The 23,645-nt window shown below is 41.8% G+C and overlaps 1 protein-coding gene across 1 annotated transcript in view; it reads right to left on the bottom strand.

Moving 5' to 3' along the window:
- Positions 1-23,645, bottom strand: part of LOC6503405 (acetylcholine receptor subunit alpha-like 1) — a 64,819-nt gene that overhangs the window by 15,559 nt on the left and 25,615 nt on the right. The window contains exons 3-5 of the mRNA XM_032456425.2: positions 11,087-11,296; positions 6,181-6,225; positions 3,983-4,092 (exon numbers count right to left, since the gene is read on the bottom strand). Coding sequence (XP_032312316.1) covers positions 3,983-4,092; positions 6,181-6,225; positions 11,087-11,278 — 347 coding nt within the window. The 5' untranslated portion in view covers positions 11,279-11,296. The remainder of the gene's footprint in view (positions 1-3,982; positions 4,093-6,180; positions 6,226-11,086; positions 11,297-23,645) is intronic.

Here is a 23,645-nt window from a genome sequence, read left to right on the forward strand (position 1 = left end):
GCGCCATCTTTGTATCTCGGGGCCCAGTCAAAGTTTTAAGGCCGAGGCCCAAATCGAAGCCACAGTGGAATGTCATCGACCAGAAGTCATCAAAGGATATGCGCTAAGACTCTACTGAATGGTTTTGACAAATATTTGAATATACTTCTTGCATTATTATTGCATTAGGGATACTCTATTTATACTTTAATTGATTAAATGTTATTCTACATAAGTAGATTGTATTAACTAAATTTAAAAATTTGTAAATATCAATTATTATTTAATAAATCGTCTAAATAATTTATAACGCCTGGTACCACTGTACCGTAACCGAATTAAGGGAGTTGGCCAACCCGCTGCCGGCCAAGAAAAAACTTTTTGCTGACTTTGTTGCCGCTGCTACCCCCTCTTCCCTTTTGCCTTTGTCTTCCTTGTACTCCGACGGCTTGTCTTCGTCCCAGCCGCCCTTCATCCCACCAAAAGAGGTCCTAGTATTTCTCCACGCCATTTTTATTTTTATAAATCTAATGAAAGATAATGAAATTTTATTTCGTTTCTTTTGATTTCAGCGCAGTTGTCGTCAGCTTTCATGCTCAAAACTAAAAGCCAACAGCAGTTGAAAAAGAATCACAGATACGAGCGGAGGGAGCAAGGATACACTGGGAGGTAGCCCATCTAGAAACATACAATAATAGAATTAAAGTGGCTGTGGCTCCTGCTTCTGCCAGGGGTGGTGGTTGGGTGGGTTTGCTTGTTGGGTCGATGGGCTATGAGGAGTGGGCGTGGCTCTTGGTCGAAGCACAGCCTTCGCAAAAGTTCAGCTGATAATAAAGTTGTCAACAACATTCATTTAATTAAAGAAAACAAAGGCAAAGCAGAGCACTTTGGGAATAGTACCCAATGTGTGGGAACCAGAGTGGTAATGGGGGGCCTAATGCTTAGGCAGAGATTTATGGCGTTTGGCTAATATGGCATCTCAAAATGGTAATGCGTTTCGACCACCCACCCTCACAAGTTTGGTCAAAGCCTCTTTGGTGTCCTTGGATTTAGTAAAAATTGTTTTTTTCGACCGAATATGGTATACGGGTAGAGGCATACATCTGTATTAAATGGCTTCTTTAAGGGACATTTGATTGAAATCACACAAAAGAAGTGACAATGACTGAGCTTCGGATAACCTAATGAAAAGGAAATAAATATCGTTCCAATTTCATCTCTTTATAGACGAACACCAATTTGAACTGAAGAGAACACTAGCTAAATAGCCCCGTATAAACTCATGCATAATGGCAGCTAACCAAAATCATAACCAATCGCATAAACCGCTAAGTGCGGCCAGAATAAGCTGGCTGGGAGGTTTGTGGGCATGGGTGGTATAGACCAAAACCGAAGCTGGTCTTGAGCAGCCGAGTGAGATTTTAATTTCTTGGATCAACATGAAAATTAATTGCTGGAATTAAGCGGCTTTCACAAATACAAACAGTGTGCCGAGTGGGGATATAGGGGGCATGCTGTGTCGCCGAGAAGTTTGGCAGTCACGTCTGTCGGTTGTATGCGCGTTTGATGAGCTCACATACGGGGAGATAATTAGGCCAGCTCCCAGGAGACTACTTGCGCTCTGTTCGAGCTGAGTGCAGAACAAATGCACGGATAATTGCAATTAAACATTAACAAAATGTTGCCAAAATGTTGCACTATGCTGTTGTAGCAATAGTTCTTTGGCCATAGCAATGCCGCAAACAATTACAAAAACACGGGCCAATACCAGAACGCTCGCAATAAATTACAACTTTTGACGCTTGTTTCAAATTCTTTTGTGGGCCAGAATTTTGGCCCTGAGTGCTGGAATGTTTCGGCCCATGTGTGTGTGTTTCTGTGTGTTTGCGTATGCGGTTTAAGTGCCTCACGCACGCAGGTATTTGTGGTGGTAGCTGGCACAAATTTGGGCCATTTACAAAGACCCGGCCCATTGTTGCCATTGCGCGTTTAGCAGACAATTAAACATTTTTCATTGCATACAAATGGCCACGGCAAGGGGCGCATCCCTGCGCGTCCCCATTTTACCATAGTGGCAGAAGGAAAAAAGTTGCATCGTAAAATAGATTTCCATCGTCCTTGTTGCTGTGTTGATGTGTTGCACACTGTGTGTGCATCGTGTGACAATAAACGCGTTTTTCCTCCAGCTGCCGGGGCGCACATGTATTTGCATTTAAAATTACAACAAACGAGTGGAAGCAACGTTGAGCTATGTTTTTTTTTTGCCTTTGTATCCTGCACTTCGCTGCATTTTGCTGCAGCTTGGTACTTAATTTTTGCATAAATTTCTGTTGCCGCTGGCCGGGAACTGTTTGCTTCAAGGATCAAAGGAGTTGAGCCGGCTCCTCGCAGAAGTGTAAACAAATCAAGCTAAGAGCACAACAGAAAGAAATTGATATTGACATTGGACTTACGTTTAATATCCTTGTGGAAACATTAAAAGCCGACAAGATAAACATTCGACTATCATTCATTTAATTTTTATGAATTCGGTACAGATTTGTGCCGAGATTCTACGGGTAGCTACGGGAATGCCATAAAAAGGACCGTAAGCCATCACCTCAACTTGCCACTAAATTAAATGGACTTTGGCCAGGCCATTCGGATTGGCAGGCGGAAAGCAAAACACAATTAAGTTCCTGGCACAAAGGACACTTCAAGTTCAATTTTATGCGATTGCGGGCGGTGGCAACCGAGCATGGCTTCATTATGGTGTGTACAAATTATTTGCAGTTTAAAAAACGACTCAACGACCAAAGCCGGTCATATAACACTCGGAGTGTTCAAGTAGCAGGCAATGCACTGAGAGCAAAAATAGTTATATCCCATACCAAATAGAAACTTGCTCCACTAGGCTATTACTTATTTGGAAAACCTAAAAAATATCTGTCGCGTTTATTATGAAATTAGAAAATAATTCAATGAATATAGTAATTTGGAAAATATATTGAAATTCAGTATTTTTGTGATTTCTTTAAATGTCCGATGCGGTTCTGTGTGCTTTGGAGACAAGAAGTTGCCATAGTTACTCACAGCTATAGGGATAAAGCCTTTGTCGTTGCTGGCAAATGAAATTTAAGCTTTTTCCAAGCAATAAATTACGACTTTTTATGACACTGCCAGCGAAACACCCCAAAAAGTATGCTATGCGTATAGTTGCCTTAGCCAAGCCAAGTAGAATAAAATACAAAAAAAGTACGTAATACGTATCTCTGCCTTTTTGCCCCACCCATCGACATACATAAAGGGCCCATAAAGCGCGTAAGCCGATCTGCCAGTGAGACAGAAACAGCAACCGAAAGAACAGGAACAACAGCGCCAGCTATGACCAAGATATCCTGACCGATGTCCTGACCATTCGAAAGGAAGAAAAGAGCTTCAAGCTGGCAAATCGACAAAGTCAAGTGTGTCGGCAACCAAGCTGAAACTGGACAGTGAAAAGGATACGTTCAAAATAAAGTGAACATAAATATGAAATAAAATCGTAGAATAAATGAAACTTTATTTTATAGATTAGTCTTTATTTATTCTAGCCCCTTCTGTTTGAAAAAAATGACATAAATTACACGAACTTAAATTTTTTCAGTGTATAGTCGCCTAATTGGCTCTTCTCCAGCAACCAAATAGGATGCAAGGAAGATAATAATAATTATACGAAGCGGAGCCAAAGAAGGCGTTCAATTTGAGAACAGGACTAAGGCCTACTCGAGACACTTAGCCGGTCCCCGGCGTGCCTCGAAAAGCAAACCGCAGGCTCAAGTTACATTGAAATAAAAATACGTTAATCATCGCCTGATAAATGGCCGAGTGGAGAAACAGTTTGGCTTTGATTTATACCGCCGCCTATTCGGGGCAATTATGCAAATGGCAGAGTGGCTCCGGGGCAGGACTCTCGCAGCTAAGCCTCCAAGGAACCGGCCTGCCCGCCGGCTCGGACCACAGTGAAAATTAGTTCGACACTTACTTGTTATAGAGCACAATATCCGGCAACCATATATGCTCGGAGGGTACGTGCAACGTGTCCACGCCGCCATAGTCATCGGGATTCCATTTCAATTTATAGTCGTTCCATTCCTGTAATAGCAGATATCACATTTTGCAATTATTTTAAGGCGAGAGAGAAATATTAAAGCATTGAATAAAAATATTAAAAAAGCTTTATATTGTCATAAATAAAAGAGAGGCATAATGATAAAAATGCAAAATTAGAAAAAGCTGGGACACTATTCAGTGAATTATTCATTTGCGGACCTGGGCGTTTAACTCTTGTATTGCTGCATTTCAATTTCATTAATTATGCATTAACTCATTGGTTGCTAAGCTGTTGGCATTAAATTACATTTTCATAATACAATTGTGTCGCTGTGGAGGTGCTCATTAAAATGATTTTCTGTAGGGAATATAGGTTATATGGGAGCTCAAAATATTATAGAGTCTGCCATATATTTAGAAATAATAAACTGTGTTTAGTATTTGATTTTCAATCAAAGTTTTGAACCAAAGTTTCAACATGAACAAATCGAGGGTATCCTTGAATCCCGACACATTAATGCCGTTGTGTGACTTGTTTTTTTATTGGTCATACATATAACTGTAATTATGTTGATTGCCACTTTCCATATATACATTTATTCGGCCAAACAAAGTGGGAGCCATCACACTGGGGATTAAGTGAGTTTGGGCCAGCAGGGGCTTTTCTTGGGCACGCTTTCGTGCTGACCAAGCATGAAATTCCCGATAATTGCAAATATAATTGAGGTGCTGGCCGGATGCTCAAACGCTTTAATATTGATCCGACTTACACACGAAAACTTGTTTTAACCGTGATTATACGAGTATCAGCATTTATACTTCGTATATAGGGAATATTTATCGAAAAAAAAAACTACAAGCGATGAATAAATCTTCCCCGAAATGTCTGCAATTAATCTGCATCTGATCTGATACCATCGATTTGTTAATCATAAATTAGGTGAGTTGCAAATATCCGGGAAGGGGAATTAATGTGTTTAGGGCGTTTATGGTGAGTCGGTGTGAGGTAATGCAAATTTAATTGCTTAAATGCATGACCATGGACGTGCCGATAGGCAAATGCGTTGAATAAATACAGCCGAACTCGGACATTAATGGGGTTACGTGCGCAAGCGTTTGTGGCTTTATTGACAGACCACTGCCTGTTTGTGTCATAAATGGGCGTGGCCGAGCAGCAAAACTAGTGGCAGGGCAAACCCGTTTAAGCCGGTTATTTATGTCCTGTTGACACACTTTGCAGAAGTCACTATGGCATTTATACTGCCTTTTTTGCTGTCAATTTTTATAATTTAAAAAAAAGTATAAGCTACCTGATATTCGTGATAAAAGTGGCATCGAAAAATATTGCATTCACCATCAATTCAAGTCTAAAATTGGGATTTTGACAGAAATTTCATAATGAGGTCTAAATGTACATTCGAATTTGGCCAAAACAAACACAGGTGCGGTTGCCAGACACAATGGCGTAAATTGTTCTGCGAATGCATAATTTATATATAATTTCGAATTCTGCTTCTATTATTGTTTTCGGGCTTAGTGAATTGTCAAACCAAATACTTTGGATAAGCTCCGCACACTATTGACTGCAATTTGCGAGCGAGGAATTTGGGTGCATGTTTTATGCAAAACCCCGAAAACTTTAAAGCCTCCGGTCCCGCGCATCGTCCCTTTCCTGGGAAACAGCGAGGGTCTAACAGCAGTTGGGATAAAATTCGGATTTCGGACCAATTGATATTCCTCTTGAACTTTTTTTTCATTGTGTTTTTGAGTTTTTGCTTTTTGGCCAACTGCTGTTGGCCGCATTAGTGAAAAGCCAATGGACATGTTGGGAGGCAACGAGTGGTTCTGGCACTGGCGGGATATAGGAAATGGCTGGAGTTTTAGAAAGATTCAGAGTAGGAGTCAGAGGCAGAGCCACATCTAGAGCTTGGCCACTTGGCCAAGTTAGAAGTTTGGCATAATGCGAGCGCGTCGGAATTGGCTGACAGAAATTATTCTGCATTTGACGGCGGCGAGGCATGCAAATGGCAAATTCATGTTCCTCAAAAGCCAAATCACAGCCGAGTAAGCCGGCCGGGTCTCTATAGCGCATATATAATATTTAGTTGGGTTTCAAATGTTCAGACTTACCTGCTCCACCCAGACATTGGTTGTCATAATTTGATTCTTCAGATTCTGCAAATAAACGAGATGAAAATTGAAATATTCGTTAGATCCGATTGCGAACAGAGGTTGCTTAAATTTAGCCTGACAGTTTCTGCACTCTTGGCCAAGTGCAGCTCTAGTGGCAAAAAATTGAGGGGGTTTGGTAATTTTCTAGGGGTGTGGCATGCCGGACAGCTTCAGCATTGAGTGGCAGAGACCATCAAATCGAAATCGCAGCGCCGGCTGAATGTTATTTTAGTGAACTGAACTCCTGCAGCTCGGATGTCTGGTTGCTTGGATATTTTCCCACTATTTCTGTCCCGAGTCGCCTAACAAATCTATTTTAAAGTGCTCCGCCAAGAGTGAGAATAAAATGGGGCGAGTGGAATCGGTTTCCGCTGAAGTGAGATGCTGTCCTCCAGAAGCATTCAGTTTTAATCAATTTATGTGGTGCAGACGGATAACCTCTTTGTCTTCGTTTTCTCCCCCTAGTTTTCCAACTATGTATATCGAACCGGGGAGCTAACAGGACTTAAAAACAGCTAAAAATACCGTTAAGCTTAAGTAACCATTGCGGTAATCCGCTAATCGAATGCAAATTTCCCTACGAGGGAGCTTCAATGGGTCCACTAAAAATAAAACGGAATTCTTAGGTAAATTTTCACAGGAACTGCAATTATTTGATTAAACATTGCACATCCCCTCATTCGGTTTAATTAATTTTTCACTGCCTGAGAGACTTTTTCGCAGGCATTTTCCGTCCGGACTATAAATAATTGAAGCACATCCTAGGCAAAGCAAGTGTCTAATTATCCGAGGGAAAAGAAGCGCTTCTGAGATACATCGGGGCGTTGTTGTGGGAAAGCTCTCATTACTTATGTAGGCGCTACTGCTCCTGTTCCGTCTTTCTGCAGTCTCTCATATTTATTTACGCGCCAGGCCAAACCCATTAAATGCGGGAAGCTCAATAGAAAAAATTAGAAAACGATAAAATTGCGGAATAAATCACTTAAGCGCTGAAAAATGTAATTAACGACAGAATGATAATGATGCGCCGTAACGCGTTTTTCGCATTTCTTTCCGCGTGGTGGAGAAACCTCAGAGAAGCTTCGAAGAGTGCCCCGGCAATATGTCGAGGCACGCAGTGTTAATAGATTTTCCCAACCACACACCGAGCGGATGCCCCCTAACTAATCACCCGCTCTTGGGGCCCTTAGCCCTTCTGCGAGCCATCTCATCCCAGAGGCATCTCAGACCGTGGAAAGGTCATTAGGCGAGGGCGCCGCGGAAAACCGGCAATAAAACGACAAAGCCAAGAGCCGGGCACAATGACAACCAAGGCGATGAGGACCCCATAAGGAAGATATAAAATGTTCGAGGCGCTTAGATGCGGCAAAATCCGGAGGAGCCGGGGACAGGCTTTGCGCGTATCCTTTGTGCTTTATGTGGGACATCCGTTGCAGCCAGTAGCTGGGTATTTACACTTGAACATTTTTTTCACAATTCACATTTTATATCCCATTTAAATTAAATTTTTTATTTTATATATAATGTTTTTCTTACTAACTAGAGTTATTATAATAATTATTACTTGAGTTTTTTTTTCAATAAAAAACACACAAAATCCAACTGTTCTTGGCTATTTAACTGAGCTTGTGAAATCACGAAATACAAAAATGCGGCCCTTGGGAAGGCTATATCTTGGTCATTATCCATACGATTCTTAAGGGGCATACCTTTAACGAATCGTGGATCGATTGTCTTTAAATCTGCATCAACATCTGGAAACAAAATTTTGGATAGCATTTTATCGATTTTTCTGACGATAGTGGGGAATATCACGAAGTACAAAAATGTGGTCCTTGTGAAGGCTAAATTATTCATTATCGAAGTTTTGGATCCCATTTTTTGGATTTTTCCTAATCGACCCTATGAGCAATAGATAATATTAATTATTATTATTCTTCCAACCGTTCTTGGCAACTTAACTGAGCTCAAAGGAAATAGAAAAATTGGTTATCAGGAAAGCCACAGTCAACGGAGAAAACCTCGGCCAGATCACACCTTGGACTGTAATTGATGTTGTTATTCTTGTTGCACGTCTCGCTTATTCCCATTCAAGACGGCAGGACGAGGTATGTAGAGCGACTACAGGACCCAGCACAGGATGCAGGATATACAGCATTTAAATTGCTTAAGCCGAGTGCTTTAAGCAAGCATCCTGCAACTGGATTTGCATCTCTGTGGATTGTGTGCTCGGTGTTTATATCCAGTCTGGAAATGGCCTGGGCCGTGTCCATGACTTGCCTGACTGGGCTTGTTTACAAATTTAAATCGAATTTCCTGTGTGCCGTAAATAAACTTTGCAAAAGGCATTTCACTCGGCATGCAAAAAAGTGTGTGCAGCCGCATTTGAAAGGCGGTGTAAGCTGAATGAGCAGTAAATTAATTTGGGAGCATTTCCTGCATTGCAAAAGTACACAGATCCTAATTTGAAAAATTACCAAAGGAAGAGAAGTTGCAAGGTAAATGGCAGTAAAGGTGAAATACAAAAGACAAATTTTGATAGGGCCAATTCCATGGCTTTTGAATTATTTTAAGTGGCGTAATCAGTGATCTGAGTGTTCTACGTTTAAATGTCAATTTTAGTAGTAGTAATAACATTTAGTAAAAATATTTGTGTGATTCTGAAATCCTTATTTAGCTTTCTGCAAGTGAAAAGCTAATTTTCTTTTGATTGCAGCTGCAAACAACAAACTGGCAGCTACAATGGCTCAATATTACTAACATGCAGAAACCCAATTCCAGTTGCAGTTTCAATTTCCCAATAATATTTGAAATTTATGGGAAGGCATGCAATTAACTGGCTCGAAAATGTGCAATATTTGCCATTTGAATGCCAGTTGGTGGCAAAACGAGAGCCCGTCCTACAGGCCAAACAAAACAGGGCCCTAATGGTACAAGGTGCAATAGGAGGCTACCGCAATACATGTCACCTGGATGGCCAGTAGCTATGCAACTAATAAGCAAAAGGTACATACTCAACATGGATCTGAAGGATGAAATTCTGAGCCAAAGAGCAAGCAAATGGAAAATTGCAAATTACAAATTCTACAGCCAAAACGCATTTCTGCTTTGTTGTTCCTGTTCCTGTTCCTTCTCTGACAGTTGATTGCAATTTCCAGAACAACAAAAAAAAAAAAGGGAAATAAAAAACTACAAGCACTGATTTCTGTGTGGAGAATTTACAAGCAATTGTATGCCAATAAGGAAAAGCAGGCAACACGTGTGTCCCTCAGCAACACACACAAACACATACACAACAAAGAAAGTGAGAAGGATACGAAGGGAGCAGGGTCTGGACACAATAAAAAAGAAAAAAAACGTGGACTACCAGTGGACTATTGCAATAAAAGAAATTCTGCGAATATTTCAAGCGCACACAGGGCGGCTGTGTGATATTCCTGTGTGCACGAGCTCACATACACAGAAAAGCAATTTCGATATAAGCACCTTATGCCAGATGCCCGAATGCCAGTCCACAGTGGAATGAAGCCAAATTAAATATCTTTTATAGATTACACGGATTTAAATAATCCAGATAAATGCGTTTGCATGTCGATTTAATTGAAGAAACCCGTGATATCCTGGAAACCTTCGAATGAAGCTTCTCAAATACCTTTAATTTTTGTTAAAAACAGGGCTGATTGAGAAATTATTAACAATGTCGTCGGCCTCACTTTAGATTAATTTCATACGGTCTTTTTGTTTGGAAAATCACTGCCATGTTGGTCCAATGTGAATTGGTATGACTGCTTCTGGCGCTGACTGCTGCTCCGGCCAGGCATGCCCTTTAGTGGTCTTGGTGCTTAGCGCGTGATTTATAACAGCCAGAAAAGTAGAAAGAAAAAAATAGGAATAGAAACACGAAAAAATACGAAGCCAAAGATGCAGCAGCATGGAGCAGAAAGCAAAGAGCAGAGTATACCATTTTTGAAAGCGAAGGGAGCGAAGAACTCCGGCTACTGTGTGGCCAACAGCACGTAACTGTTAGCCGGTTTCCCATTTCCGGCTGTCATGTGCAGCCAAACCGAGCAGAAGATTGTGCACCATTTGCCTGGCCTGGCTTGGCCTGGCCTGTGCTGCAATTTAAGCTCCCCCCACCACTTTATTGATATATGTACATAGGTATGGATGTTTGTTGGTGGGTTGTCGGGGGTGTTGCTTAATTTCGGATGCCCCACGGTGAGACTCCAACTTGAAATTGCCTAGTTAATCAAGAAAACAATAAACTGAGGCCAGCCATTGATTTATTATGCAAACAACCATCGAGACAATGAAGCGGTGGCGGGGCAGTGAGCAGCGGGAGTGGATTAGTTGCCTGGCTTTTTAATCGCCGGGTAAACAGTTATTAATTGCACGCCGACTGTTTGCTGTGGCTTTAACAAATTCCATTGCCTGCTTACCGGCATCGCTGGGCTTTCGCGAATTAATCTGTTATGATTGTCATTCGATAAGCTCGGTAACAGAAACAGAAGCAGAAACGGGGGCTGGGGGCAGGACACACTTGTCAAACAAATGGATGAGTCGGCTCAGCTTGACGGCATCGTTAGCAACAAATTTAATCGAGTTTGCAAGTGATTTGAACTGGCATTTTCAGGGATCACAGGGGGCTTGGTCAGCAATCCAATTTCCATCATTAATTTTATTCATAACTCGCTAACTCATTGTATGGTTTGAGATTATAGATATTACAGAAAGAGGAATTAATTTATCTTATTTTACGATTTATAATCAACAAAAGGTAGGTTAAGGTTGGGAATCTAATTCATTTTACCTTAAGTTTTTTAAGAATTACTATTTGTATTATTTCTTATGACAGTTCACTTACCACATCGATCAGCTGGGAGAGCCGTAGACCCATCTTAACGGTCAGGCGGTCGGAGTTGTTGCCCACGGGTCGGATGAGGCGATTGTAGTTGCTCAGCAGGTCGTCGTAGAGGCGCTTCGCATCTGGGTTGGCCAGGCCGCCGGTGGCAAAGTGTAATGCTATGAATACAGCTGCGAATAGCACGCTACCCATCTTAGGCCAGGTCCAACCCTGTAAGGACAGACAAATAAATATGGAAATAAGTTTCGGATAGTGTCTTCTGGCAGAGCGGCTTCAGTTGTGCTTGCATTAGCATTATTTCAACATAAAACATAAAAAGTTTGCACTGCAATTGTGCAAGTGAAACAGACCGGAAGCAGAGCTGTTGGGCTGGATGGGTCGTGTTGGGTGGATGGGTGGGGGAGTGTCGTCGTAAATTTTGCAAAGTGTCAAAAGTCTTAGAGCTTTGTTCCCTTTTGTGCAGCAGCGTGCAGCCATAAACACCATTTAATCTTTGGCTCAAACACTCAAGACACCAGACCAAACATGCACATGTGTGCGCTGAAGCCTTTTTCCGTATCCTGCGTCTTCTGGCTGCCATGCCCTGCCACTCTGACACTCTGCCACTCCCACTTGCGCTTAACATTTTTGTTATTCTCCAATTGCTGAAGGACAGTGCCTGGTGTCCTCGAACTACCCTTTCAATATGCGTCTCTGCATTTTATGCACAAAAATCCCAGCTTTATTGTGAGTGACATGCTCAAGTGCTGTCGAGTGCAGCTACATTAAGCACAAACAAGCAATCATAATCAACTCAGACTCTAGCTTGGGCCAACCCCTTGTTCTGGCCAATTACGGAAAGTGCACAAGCAGCAGAAAAATGTCAAAAATTGTGCAATATATTAGCAAATAAATAAAGGTCGGTTGGGATTCGTAATTGGCCGCATGTGAGCTATTTCAAAATTGTTTACTTCAAAAATTCAAATTCAAACAGAAACAGAAATAGAGATATACGATTGTCAATGGCTTTGGCAACTTTAGTGGGACATAAACAAATCCGTTCACACTGAGTGTGAGTAAATTGCTATTTACATATAATTCATGGCCAGCTGGATGTGCTTCACTCCTCTTGGCCAACTCAAACAGCCACTTGGCCAAGTGGTTTTATGCCGACTCAAGATTTTCTATCCCAGCGAAAGCAGCAGCACCACTGTAACCTAAAACTTTTAACTCAAAAACTGTAAACTGGAAAGTTTGCTGTCTTCAGCGCCACGGCTTCGCTTTTCATTTATTTGGTCTGGTTCGTGGAAAGTTTTGTGCAAAAGATTTTCCGTGTCAGTCGATGGAGTGGGGAAAGTTTTCCGTACATTTGAGGTGTACATACATATGTGATAGTTGATGGCGCAAGTACCGGGGTACAGGGAATGCGCGGGGCCAATTACATTTATCAATTTGATGGTTTTTGCGGAGCGGCTAAATTAATTATGCTAATTTCGTGTGTAAATGGTTTGTAATATGTGCATTGATTCGATAAAAACTCGTCTCTTATTCCGCCTCGAAATAAATCAAATCAAATTCCGACGTCTGCATAATTTAGCACAAAACACGTGTCAGTGACCGCAAAACAAAGCAAAAAATTTCTGTTCATATATGGTGAGGAAAGAAATAATAATAATAACGGTACGAGCAACATGACATATACAGAAAATGGCGACAGGGCGACAACAACAACATCAGCGACAGCAACAAATAGCAAACAACAAATGGCGTACAACGAAAATGGCCGACATAAAGAACGACAACGAAAATGAATGTCATTTCGAGGGCTATTTATGCGCCTCTTAGTTGGCAGATTATTTCATTTTCATTTCCATATGACCATTTATATTTATTTATTATTTATACTTTCCTCTGCCATCTCTCCATGCTCAAAGCTCACCACATACACGCACTCATGTCTGGCCACAATTTGGCTTGCTGCGGATGTCAACGCTGCGTATGCGCAATATTATTTGCTGACTATTTATTAATATACATATCCACATATATATATATATGTACACTTTGTGAACTTTTTGTTTGGATACTGCTCACCATAAAAACCAGACGATGACGTGTCCTGCCCCCAAAAATAGCTCGCACTGCCATTAATGAAAAATGTAAACTGAAAAACTTCTCCCATGGAATTCTGCTGCTCGACGAGCTCTTTTTTTTTATTTTTTATTTTTTTTTGTCCCTTTCTACGGAAAAAGTTTTTAGGAAAACTAAAAATGCCAGCCGCCATTTTAATTACACAAATGTTCCATTTCCATTTGATTATTTGTTGGGGCCATTCCGGAATGAAATGCTCTCGGAGTTGGCAGCATAATGAAGCCAAAAAACTGACATTGACTGCTGGAAACAATTTAAATTGCAATCCGAGAGGGGATCGGACAGTGAGAAAGCGTTTTTATGGCGGAATGAACTTGATTCTGAGGAGGAAATAATCACTGGGTGCTTAAGCAGGGTTGCAAGTTGACTACGAGCACGATTAGTTGCAGCAGAAGCAATATGATACTCCCATCCAGCAATCCAAGCAACCCACCCAGAGATATAGCTGGACAAATTGTTATGTAATTGCCAGATGTATATAAAGATATACACTCGTCTCGACTGTAATAGAGCACCGAAGCAGTGAGCTTGCAACGCTGTCTCCTTGCTGGTTGCTTTCTTCCATTTTATTAACACTTGTTGGTCTGCAGGAAAGCATAAAAGAAAGCGGGGACTGGGCAGTGTCAGAGGGTAGCATAAAAATAATAAGTATCAAAAATAACTGACCAGCTCTATGGCCGTAAAGAGAATGAGACGGACATTGAATGCACTCGACGTGTCCAACGGCAGCTATAATTTCAATCACTTCTCCGGCAACTGCAACAGCCACAGAATCAGCAACAGCAACACTAGAAGCTGAAACTGAAGCAGAATCAGCCAAAATGCGGCATTAAAAATACTCGTAAACGTTTCGGAGGGTCCCTGGAAAAGCTGAGCTCTAAGGGGAGGATTTTAGTGCATCCGTTTCATTTTTGTTTTGGATTTTTTTTCTTCTCATTTTTTAGTTTTTTTTTTTTTTGGGTTTCCTTCTCGTTTGAGTGCAGCCAACGAAATTGCAGCAAATATTGAAAGAGAAACTATTTGTTAGCTGGCCGTCAATTTGTTCGTAATGAGCTGCGGCTTGCTGCTACTGTTGCTGTTGCTGTTGCTGCTGTTGTGGCACAAATGAAAATGTCTTTCAGCGTGGTAAATATTTTATGTCATTTCTGTGCTCGTCTTTTGTGTGCTTACTTGTAGTTGCCTTTTTCCACTTTTTTTTTTTTCGTTGCCTCTCCGCTCCCCGGTATTCTTTTCGAGTTTGGTGCCTTCTGTAGCTTCAGGATACTCGCTTACCCCGCCTTTTGTTGCCTTTTTGTTTGGCTTTTTTAAGCGCCAGTAAATTTTTTAGTAGGCAGAGCTTCGCAGAGCAACCGCATCAGCAGAAGCAGGAATGGCAGCCACGGCAGAGGCATCAACGGCAACAACAATAACGAAGTGAAGTTCTGGCGGAAACGGCGTCGACGGCAACATGGCTGGCGAGTCAACTTCCGCTTGCCTTTTTGTGTATGTGGGAGTATGTGTATATGCGGAGCAGGGGCACTGGCAGGAGCAGGAGCATGGGGCATGGGGCATGGGTTTGGGGCACCCTTGCAATTTTCCAGTTGAGTTCGTTTTTCATTTCCGTGTTATTTGTTTTGCATGCGCCACACTCCACACTCCGCACTCCGGACAGCCTTTAACACACTTCTTTGTTACTTTCGGGGTGGCCTTTTTCTCACTTTTTCATTTTGCTGGTTGCATTCCTGTTCGGGCTGATATATTAACATGGCCGCAAGGGCAGCTGCCATTTTCGGCATCGTTGTTGTAATTGCTTTTGTCCCAGCACCCATGGTAATTGAATTTCACTTCGAAAGAGGCGTTGAGCAGGAGTTGAGCAGGAGGGGAACACGCACCAAGCGAGAGCATCGCACTTAATCCTTAGCCCCCAATTGCACGTGAATCAACTACTCAGTTATCTGGCTCTTACTCTTGGTGAACTGGAGCAGCTTAATTTATACAAACTACAAATTCATTTCACATAATTGCTGATGGTCACTCCTTGCACCGATTGGCCTGTTATTAGCTGCCGGACTGTCTGGCTGAGTGCATTTTTGGGGAATTATGCAAATTTCCCAGAGAATTATGTGGAAAATCTTGATGCATGCATAATTTGTAGATGTTACCGAGTAATTTCCTGGCCAAATACAGCACAGCCATTGGTGTAGTAGCTGTGTAGCTTTCGTCGAGTACATAGCCAAGGGGCACAGCCCAGCCCACAAATCGAATAGGGAAAGGAAAGAAAGCTCAGGGAGCAGTAAGGGGAGCTCTGTTCGCCAAAACGGGGAGAGATAGTGAGTTGTATAATCAAAGGAACGCACACACAGATACCCACACTTATACATCCATAATCTGGCTGAAGGTTCTCCAAAATACCTGGCACAATCTTTTTTTATGTAGACTTTTTTTCGGGTAAAAGTATAAGCAGAAATTTTGTTATTTGAACTTTTGCTCATGAGCGCCCTCAGGTTGCTTGTTAAACATTCTTGGGTTGCCCATACTATATAGTATATACACATACCTGTGGGTGAGTGTGTCTTTTTTTTCGTTTTCCTTTTTTTTTGTGAAAAAAGTAAACTTCAACTTGAAACATGAAAATTTGCATATGATAAGCAAATAAGCAGATGTATGGCTGTTGTTGGTATTGCCCGAAAGTCAGGTAGCTGGAAAAGTTTTATTAGATTCTTGATTCGTGAAATGCGAAAAGGGAAATATCAGAGGAAAAGGGCGTGCCAGGCACTCGACTATGAATATGCGGGCCGAAACGCTTAGAAATATGCAAAACATTTGAAAATTATTTTTGAATAAATAACAATTTTTAGAGCCTGATGAATGGCCGTATGTGTGTGTCTGCGTGCCAAAGGGTTGCAAATGAGCTGAAGCATCTGAGTATTGGCTCAGCAGGGGACTGGCAATTGAAAGACTGCAAAAAGTTGGAGCTTGGAAAGAGGCTTACCCACTTCGGTTGCCACAATCACTTTAGGAACGCAAATGATGTGCAAATATGCGAGACAGCACGGGTGAGTGTGTGCTGTACAACGTGGCGGATGCGCAATATTTAATTTGAAGTGCTTCGAGCTTTCACACACACACACTACTAAATACAAGACTCGACACAGACAAAGCTAATTTTTCCGCTGGCTTCGCCTTAAAAGCTTCCCCACAACTTCGAAGTGGGTGCTTGTGCTTGTGCCTTGGGAGCGTGTGTGTGTGGAGAATGCACTTATTTTCAGCATCAGCGTTTTAAATAAAATATTAGCATTTATTGCCTTCTGCACTCAGCGGACTATTTAGGCGGAGCAGGAGCACCAGGATGCGCAGGATGGAATATGGAATGGGAGTCGTAACTTGCTCTAAGTGCTATGCAAAAGGGTTGCTGCTCCGACCCAGGTGAATTGCTGCTACCGAGGAAGCGGAAACTGCAACTTCCACATCATCAGCAGGGGCGTTAACAGGTATATTTTCCAGGTATTTATGGTTTTCTCTGAATAAACTAAACAGCTTAATGTTTTCTAACGAATTTCAGATATCAGCAAGATTGTCAGATGGAGGTTATTTTTACAGAAATATTCAATACATCGTTTCATTGAGAGTCAATAATCATTGTAATGTGTTTTCATTAATTTAATGAAACGGAGAGATGCATCTTTTTGCCCCACCAAAGCCTTTTACTTTGATTACCAAAGAGATGCGCTTGGTCCGCTTTTAAAGCGATGTATTCACTAATAGATGCAATCCATCTGCAATGAGGGAGCTGACTTATTCTGCCAATTACTTAACACACGATGTGTCCGACTCGAGAGTACGCCCCATCTGTCAGCGCCAGTGGCAGTACATTGCTGCGGCTAATTTGGTTTGAAACCACACAAATTGCAGGACCTTGAGGTCGGCAGCAGAGCAGCAGGGAATTCGCAACAACTGAAGCAGCACAGCAGCATACAATTGCGTACCCACTTAAACCCAATTGAGCTTTAAACGCCGAAGTGACACGAGGAGCAGAAGACAGTACGAAACAGCAACAAAGCAGCTGAAACTACCAGGACAATCGGCAGCAATGACAGCTCAGCTGGATAGGGAAGACACAATGGGATATGGATATGGATTGTGCTTCGAGATGCATCTCACTTATGGCCCGTTGACTCCACTTTGAAAGCCATGCACTCAAGCACTGACACTTGCATTATCCCTTCTGCTTATCAATAAACTGCACTCCCCCAGGACATTCATAGAAATGTTGCCAAACTGTTGCTTTTTCGCCACCAGATCGTCTCCTTCTCGTTTTACGAAAACTTACAAAACTACAATACATACTTATAAGTATATGTAGTGTTGTTCGGGACACAGGTGCTGGATTTTCAGATTTTTTTATGTGGCCATGTGGCTGCTGAGCCGCGCGACTTTATGGCCAAAGTTGGCCTAATGCAAAAGCTCTTCAAGCGCTTTTATTTGGCTATCAAAAAAGTTCCATACGCCACGTAGGCCCGCCCGAGTTAATTATGTTTATGCGATGTCATTTACATAAGAAAGAGCAAGAGAGCAGCCAGACAAGGCACAACAGGACAAGCGACACCTTAAGCTGCTAGTACATCAGAATAACAGGCGACTGGATCACAACAAGATGTATGCATAAATAGCCCAAGGTGTTAATTTAATAAACGAATTACGAAAACATGAAACTGAGAAAAGGAACTGAAAATGTCACGGCTAATGCTAATATTCAGATATGACGTCCTTAGCATAATGCACACTTGTAACGCAGAATTATGCAAAATAATATTTTGAGCAAAGTGCTGAGTCGAGATTTAATGTCCTGTCAGATTTAAGAGAAAAGTAAGAAATTCTAGAGTAAAATAAAATTACTATGACTCCTAAGGTCTAAGGACAAAAATCAGAAACAGCTTTGTATCTTGTTCCGATCTAAAAGCAAAATTTGTTCCGAAATAACTGAAATAAATGCGTTATCCTGAAAGAGTTAGTACGCCTGAAACTGCTGTGGCTTGGCAAGGACGGATGCTTCGCCCGCTTCCATGTCCTGTGAGCTCCTCCTGAAAAATAGTTTTATGCACGCAACTAAAATTCGTAGCATACTTTCTGCTAGCATCAGAGAATCTGAAACTGCTTGTAGGTAGAAGAATGTGGCGACTTGCGGCTATGAAACAGCATGCCAAAAAGCAAATAGAGATGCAGGGAGTGCCACGCCCCAAAAACCTGCTGCCTGCGAACTGGCAAATATGTAGGTTGCCACCGCGGCATTCCCCCACAGCTACCCGTGAACTAGTTTCGCGTTCGCTTTAAATTATCTTTGATGCGAAAGCCAGCTAGGAGATGGTATGGTGTGAGGGTTTTTGTGGGGCAGAGTGTGGTGGCGGGTGGGGCATGAAAACGAATTGCCGCAGGTGTCAAAAACACACAGACAAAGTCAATTTGCGCTAGCAGACGACAGGACATGCCGGCGGATGGAAATGGTGAGGGTGGTGAGGTGTGTGGGGGTGCTGGCAGTGGGTGGCTAGTTTCTGGGGGGGGGTGTGATGGAGGCAGGCCACCTTCGAGGGTGTGGCAGTGAGCGTGTGCTGCTCATTACGCGGCGCCTTTGATGTGCAGCAAGCCGTCGTAAAGTGCCGGCAGCAACAACAAACAACATTACAAGCACCAAGTGGCCCCGCTCCTGCTTTTGCTTTCATGCTCTTTGCTTTCTGCTGGCTGCCTTCTGATTACAATCATCATGATAAGTACTCTATATACCACGTGCCACGCCCACTAGTTGGCTGCCTAACAATGGAAAGCCGCAAGCAGTTGCCCCCTCCCAGTCCTGCTATTAGCGCTCTTCCGCATTTGATGTCGCATTTACCGCAACAACCGCCGCACCTCGCCGTTGGAGGAGAGGCCAAATGTGATGGCCAGAAACTCCAGGGGGTGGGAGCAGTTAGCAGTTGGCAGTTAACAGTAAGCGGGAGGAGGGACGCTCGACAATTTAATGTTCACCTGCACGCCACTTGTACTGGTGTTTATCTTTAATGCATACAAATAATGCACAAACTGCAAGTGCTGATGGCGAGGGCGATGATGCCGGCGACACGCCGGGCAGCTCGACACGCCATAAAATCAAGACACACGCCATTTTACAGCCACCAGTAGCATTCGCAGACGAATTGGGAACACGCCCACTCCGCCCATACTGCCATCTAATTCAGGCAAATGGGGAAGAAGCTACACTGAGACTAAATCATTACTGAATTATTCATCTATTTAGCAGCTTGTTTTCAAAAAGGTAACTTTATAGGAGGGAAACTTCAGGAAACATATTGTAAAGGAAGTAAAGTCGAAAAGTTTTGATTCAAAATAATTTCTATTAAATGCAGTAACCTTTTTAATTAAAATAATATTCTCTTCATAGTTTTTCTTTCAACATTCACCTGCACAATGAAATGCCAGAAACTGTTTTATGTTATATGTTATGAGAGAGTTGTTTACCTCTTTTTATGGAACAAATTAATTTCTTTAATTAAAAGCTTGTTTAAGTTAATAACATACATAATGAAAGACATTTTTAAAGACTATCAGACAATTGTGTTATAATATTGTGCTTAATACTAGAACCTGACTCTTTAATCTTCCATAAAAATCTGCCAATAACCTGGGAAAATTCATAAATTTCGACAACTCCCACCATCTTTTAGGCACTGTCAGAAACAAATTGATAGTCCCAGTTCGATTTTCAGCACTCGAAGGAAACAAAGCATAACCGGCTGTTGAAATGACTTTTACCCATTTTGATAGATAGAGAGATAGAAACACGGAGATGAAACTGCAGAGGAAAAACAATGCCGACAGCTGCCAAGGCCTGTCAATACATCAGAGCTGCGGCTACATTAATCAAATAGACGCCTCCTACTGCCCGACCACTCGTACTACATCACCTATTTCGAGTGATTTGAGAAGAAATAATTGGTTATATGTGAGGGCGAGGGCATTGACCAGGAAGTCTGTGTGTGGCCCTCAGCCAATTTCTGTCATTCGATATGCACAAAAGATTTATGAGTTAATTAATGTAGTCGTGGTCCAAGAAGGAAGCTCCGCGGGAAAGGGACTCTGGATTTACTGTTGAGTATGATTAATGCCCTCGGTTTATGTTCGCATTTTTTATTTTTGTCTGCTCCGGATGCGGAAACAAAAAATTTTTTTTAAAGTATCAACAAAGTAAACTCTCTGCTGCAAGTGGGTCAGAGATTGCGGAATGGAAGCTGATGGGGAAATGCGGTTGGTAGTCGTAACTCGTTCATAGCTCATAAACGGTGCTAATATTGAGTGTCGATTTTCCACCACACTGGGCCAGGACATTGCACCAATGTCTCTTGTTATCCTTCTCTTTCCAGTCTATACTGTTCTCTTTTTTTCTTATAGGACGAACAATGCAACCGTTTTCCATCGCTCCTCTGTTTGCTGCGACCCGCTTTTTGTGCCACCAGGACGATGAGGAGGGTGACGAAGGACTACGGCGGCAGCTGCTTCATTACGGATGCCGAGTATCCTGTTAATAGTTTAACATAAACTGTGGTAAAAAGTGCACGCCGCCAGCCGTCGGTTTTATTGATTATCGCCACTGCTTCTGGGCCACTAACACCGTATTTTCTCTATTTTGCCGAGCTGCAGCGGAAGTTGACACACTTAGTAAATGGCAGCCGCCGCCCTCAAGATGGCCGCCGCCCCTTTAATGGCATAGAAAATGCCAGGCAATTCATAAAAAAAAGTCATCTCCGTGTAGTCTGTACAGTGAACACCGTTTAAAATTAAATTTCACTAGTCGATTCACTTAACCTCTGCCCAAGAATCATTTTCTATCTTTACACGAACAGAAAACCCGAACTGCAGCGCCATAATTCATCTTCGGGCTGCTGGCAATAAGATAGCGATTCCATCGCAACAAAAAAGGCTAACTGGGGATTTTTATATCCTTTACTACAAAATGGGTATTTCGATTCTTGGGTCAAATTATTATTTATGATATTACAAGAGTTTATAAATAAAAGAAATAATAATTTGAGATGATAGATAAGGTTTTATGTACTAAAAACTGTATTGGTAAATGCATCTGAAAAGAATTCTTTTTGTTACATATATTAAGGGATATCCACTAGTTCAAAGACTCCTTTGAGAAACTTTTTGTTGCGCCGCATGCTCTGGACAAAACATAGTCATAAATTTAAATCAAACGTTCTGACAGGCCACCAGAAGCGATTGCAAATTTATCTGTAAGAGGGCCAAGACAGCATTTGAAACTTGGACAACAGATGTCTGCTTAAAATTATTCCTTCACCCCACATACCCCACAACATAGTGAAGACTTTATGTACGGAAATAAGAATCTTATATACAAATATATATTTAGGAGGAAGCGTACTCCTGATTTATGTTCTAGGTTTGGGTGCTTTGACTAATAATGTGCCGAGTTTGGAAATGTTCAATTGATTAATTGATTGATTGATGTATGCGATTGTTCGGCGCTCATTATTTGCAAAATTGATATTGTAAAACAGATGTTTCCGCTCCCACTTCATTGTTATTTAATTAGCTGCGATATCGGGTATGAAAGTTTGGCGCTTGATTAATGTTTGACCGTAGCTCTCGCAATTCAAAGGTAGGAAATGAGCGAAACAATCAATAAATGAACAAATGACAGCTAATTAATCCTGCAGAATTCGCACGAATGTACATACATTTACACTCTGGTTATTATTATATCGGCCAGCCACTGGACATTCGCTGTCCTTGTGGCATTTTAAATATAATTCTGTTTGCCGTGAAAGGGCGAAAAAGTGAAATGAATTAAAAATTCATTAGCATTTAACTGACAACGGCCATCGCCAGCCATACAATGCAATTCCAATTAAGCACGAGATCGATTGCTGTTTTAGTTGTCAGTGTCGTTACTTTTTTACTCCGGGCGTCAAATCGGTTTTTATGCCATCGGGCCGGTTCACTCAAGTGAGAGCTTTATTGATTCAGCTGCCAGTGTGGTCGCCCTCAAGCTGTTTACAGTCGGATCGAAGCTGATTGGGCCGGAGTACTTACATAATCACATGTCCCCACTGAGGGGTTCCTATCAGAATAAAATAGACAACATGCAGGCACGAGTACACTTGAATCAATGAATTGCTTTTAAAGAATATTTGATTTTTAATGTTTCTGGTTTCTATTTGAATCTTCTTGAATAAAATATATTCTAAAATTAAGTATCCTTTCCAGTTGCAGGCTAGTTCTAAGACATGTTCTAAAAACAAACTTAAATTTCTTTTTGTGTAATGTCTGCATCCGATTCGTTTGTTTGAAAATACTAGGTCTTGGTCTGACTTATGCATTGGCACGCATGAATTATTCAAATACAATACTCATGGTGTATGCATAGCTGAGAGCTGGTACTTGCTTTCTGGGAGCTGGTAGCTGGATGCTAGGAAAAATAAATGCACCCAACGAGCAAAATGAAAATGAAAACGAAAACCAAAACTCAAACAGCATAAACTGCAGCCACTCGAATTGGATTGGGTTTTGTGATGCAACTGGGATGTGGGATATGCCTTCGTCTAACAGATCGTTGGGAAAGGTCCCACTATGGGTAGAATTTCCTCCATACACGAATGGCAAATCGTTAAATGGAGTTAGGATGGAAAAACAGTGCAGTGTTTATTGTTGATTTCAAGAGGAAGGTGGAAAGCCAAAATGTTCGGTTGAAATCCCTACCATAGTTGGCAAATGGAAAAAATACACCAAATTTTTCTGTAAATAACATAGTTGGCAACAAAAGGGGTAGAAAATCGATTTAGTCGGCAGTGGGGCAGAGCTCGCTTTCAAACTTCATCAAAATGAAAACTAAATTATTGTATAACTCGGAGGAAAGCCAATTTGATAAATTGATGGGCTTTGCCAATGCTCGAATCGTTGCAGATTTTGAGTCCCGGAGCCCGGGGAGTAGCTGGATTCATTCGTCGGATAGACTCAAGCATATTTACTCAACTTAATGGCTAAAAAGCAACAGAGGCGCGTAGTTCGATTATTTAATGCAAATCCAATGCATTGTCAATCAGCCAGCCATCGAGACAGACAGACAAGCAGAGTTCTCATCCGCATCCGCATCCACATCTCCATCTCCATTCCATTATATAAGTACGTTATCGACGGCGCAGTTGGCAAAGCGATTTTCAATTTCCAATTTCAAATTTCAATTCTATGCAAAGTAGACGATGACTAACCCCCGCCATCTGTACGTCCCTGTCGCATACAATCAAATACCTCCTATGTATGCCAACTATTGACACAGAACTCTCACTCACTCGGTCCTACACCCACACTAACTCACACACACACGGTCACAGAGCACTTGAGCAAATACCCGACGATCCGAGACTCAGAGACAATGACA

The sequence above is a fragment of the Drosophila ananassae genome, chromosome 2L, assembly GCF_017639315.1.
Source record: "Drosophila ananassae strain 14024-0371.13 chromosome 2L, ASM1763931v2, whole genome shotgun sequence".
In the NCBI taxonomy this organism is placed as follows: Eukaryota; Metazoa; Arthropoda; class Insecta; order Diptera; family Drosophilidae; genus Drosophila; species Drosophila ananassae.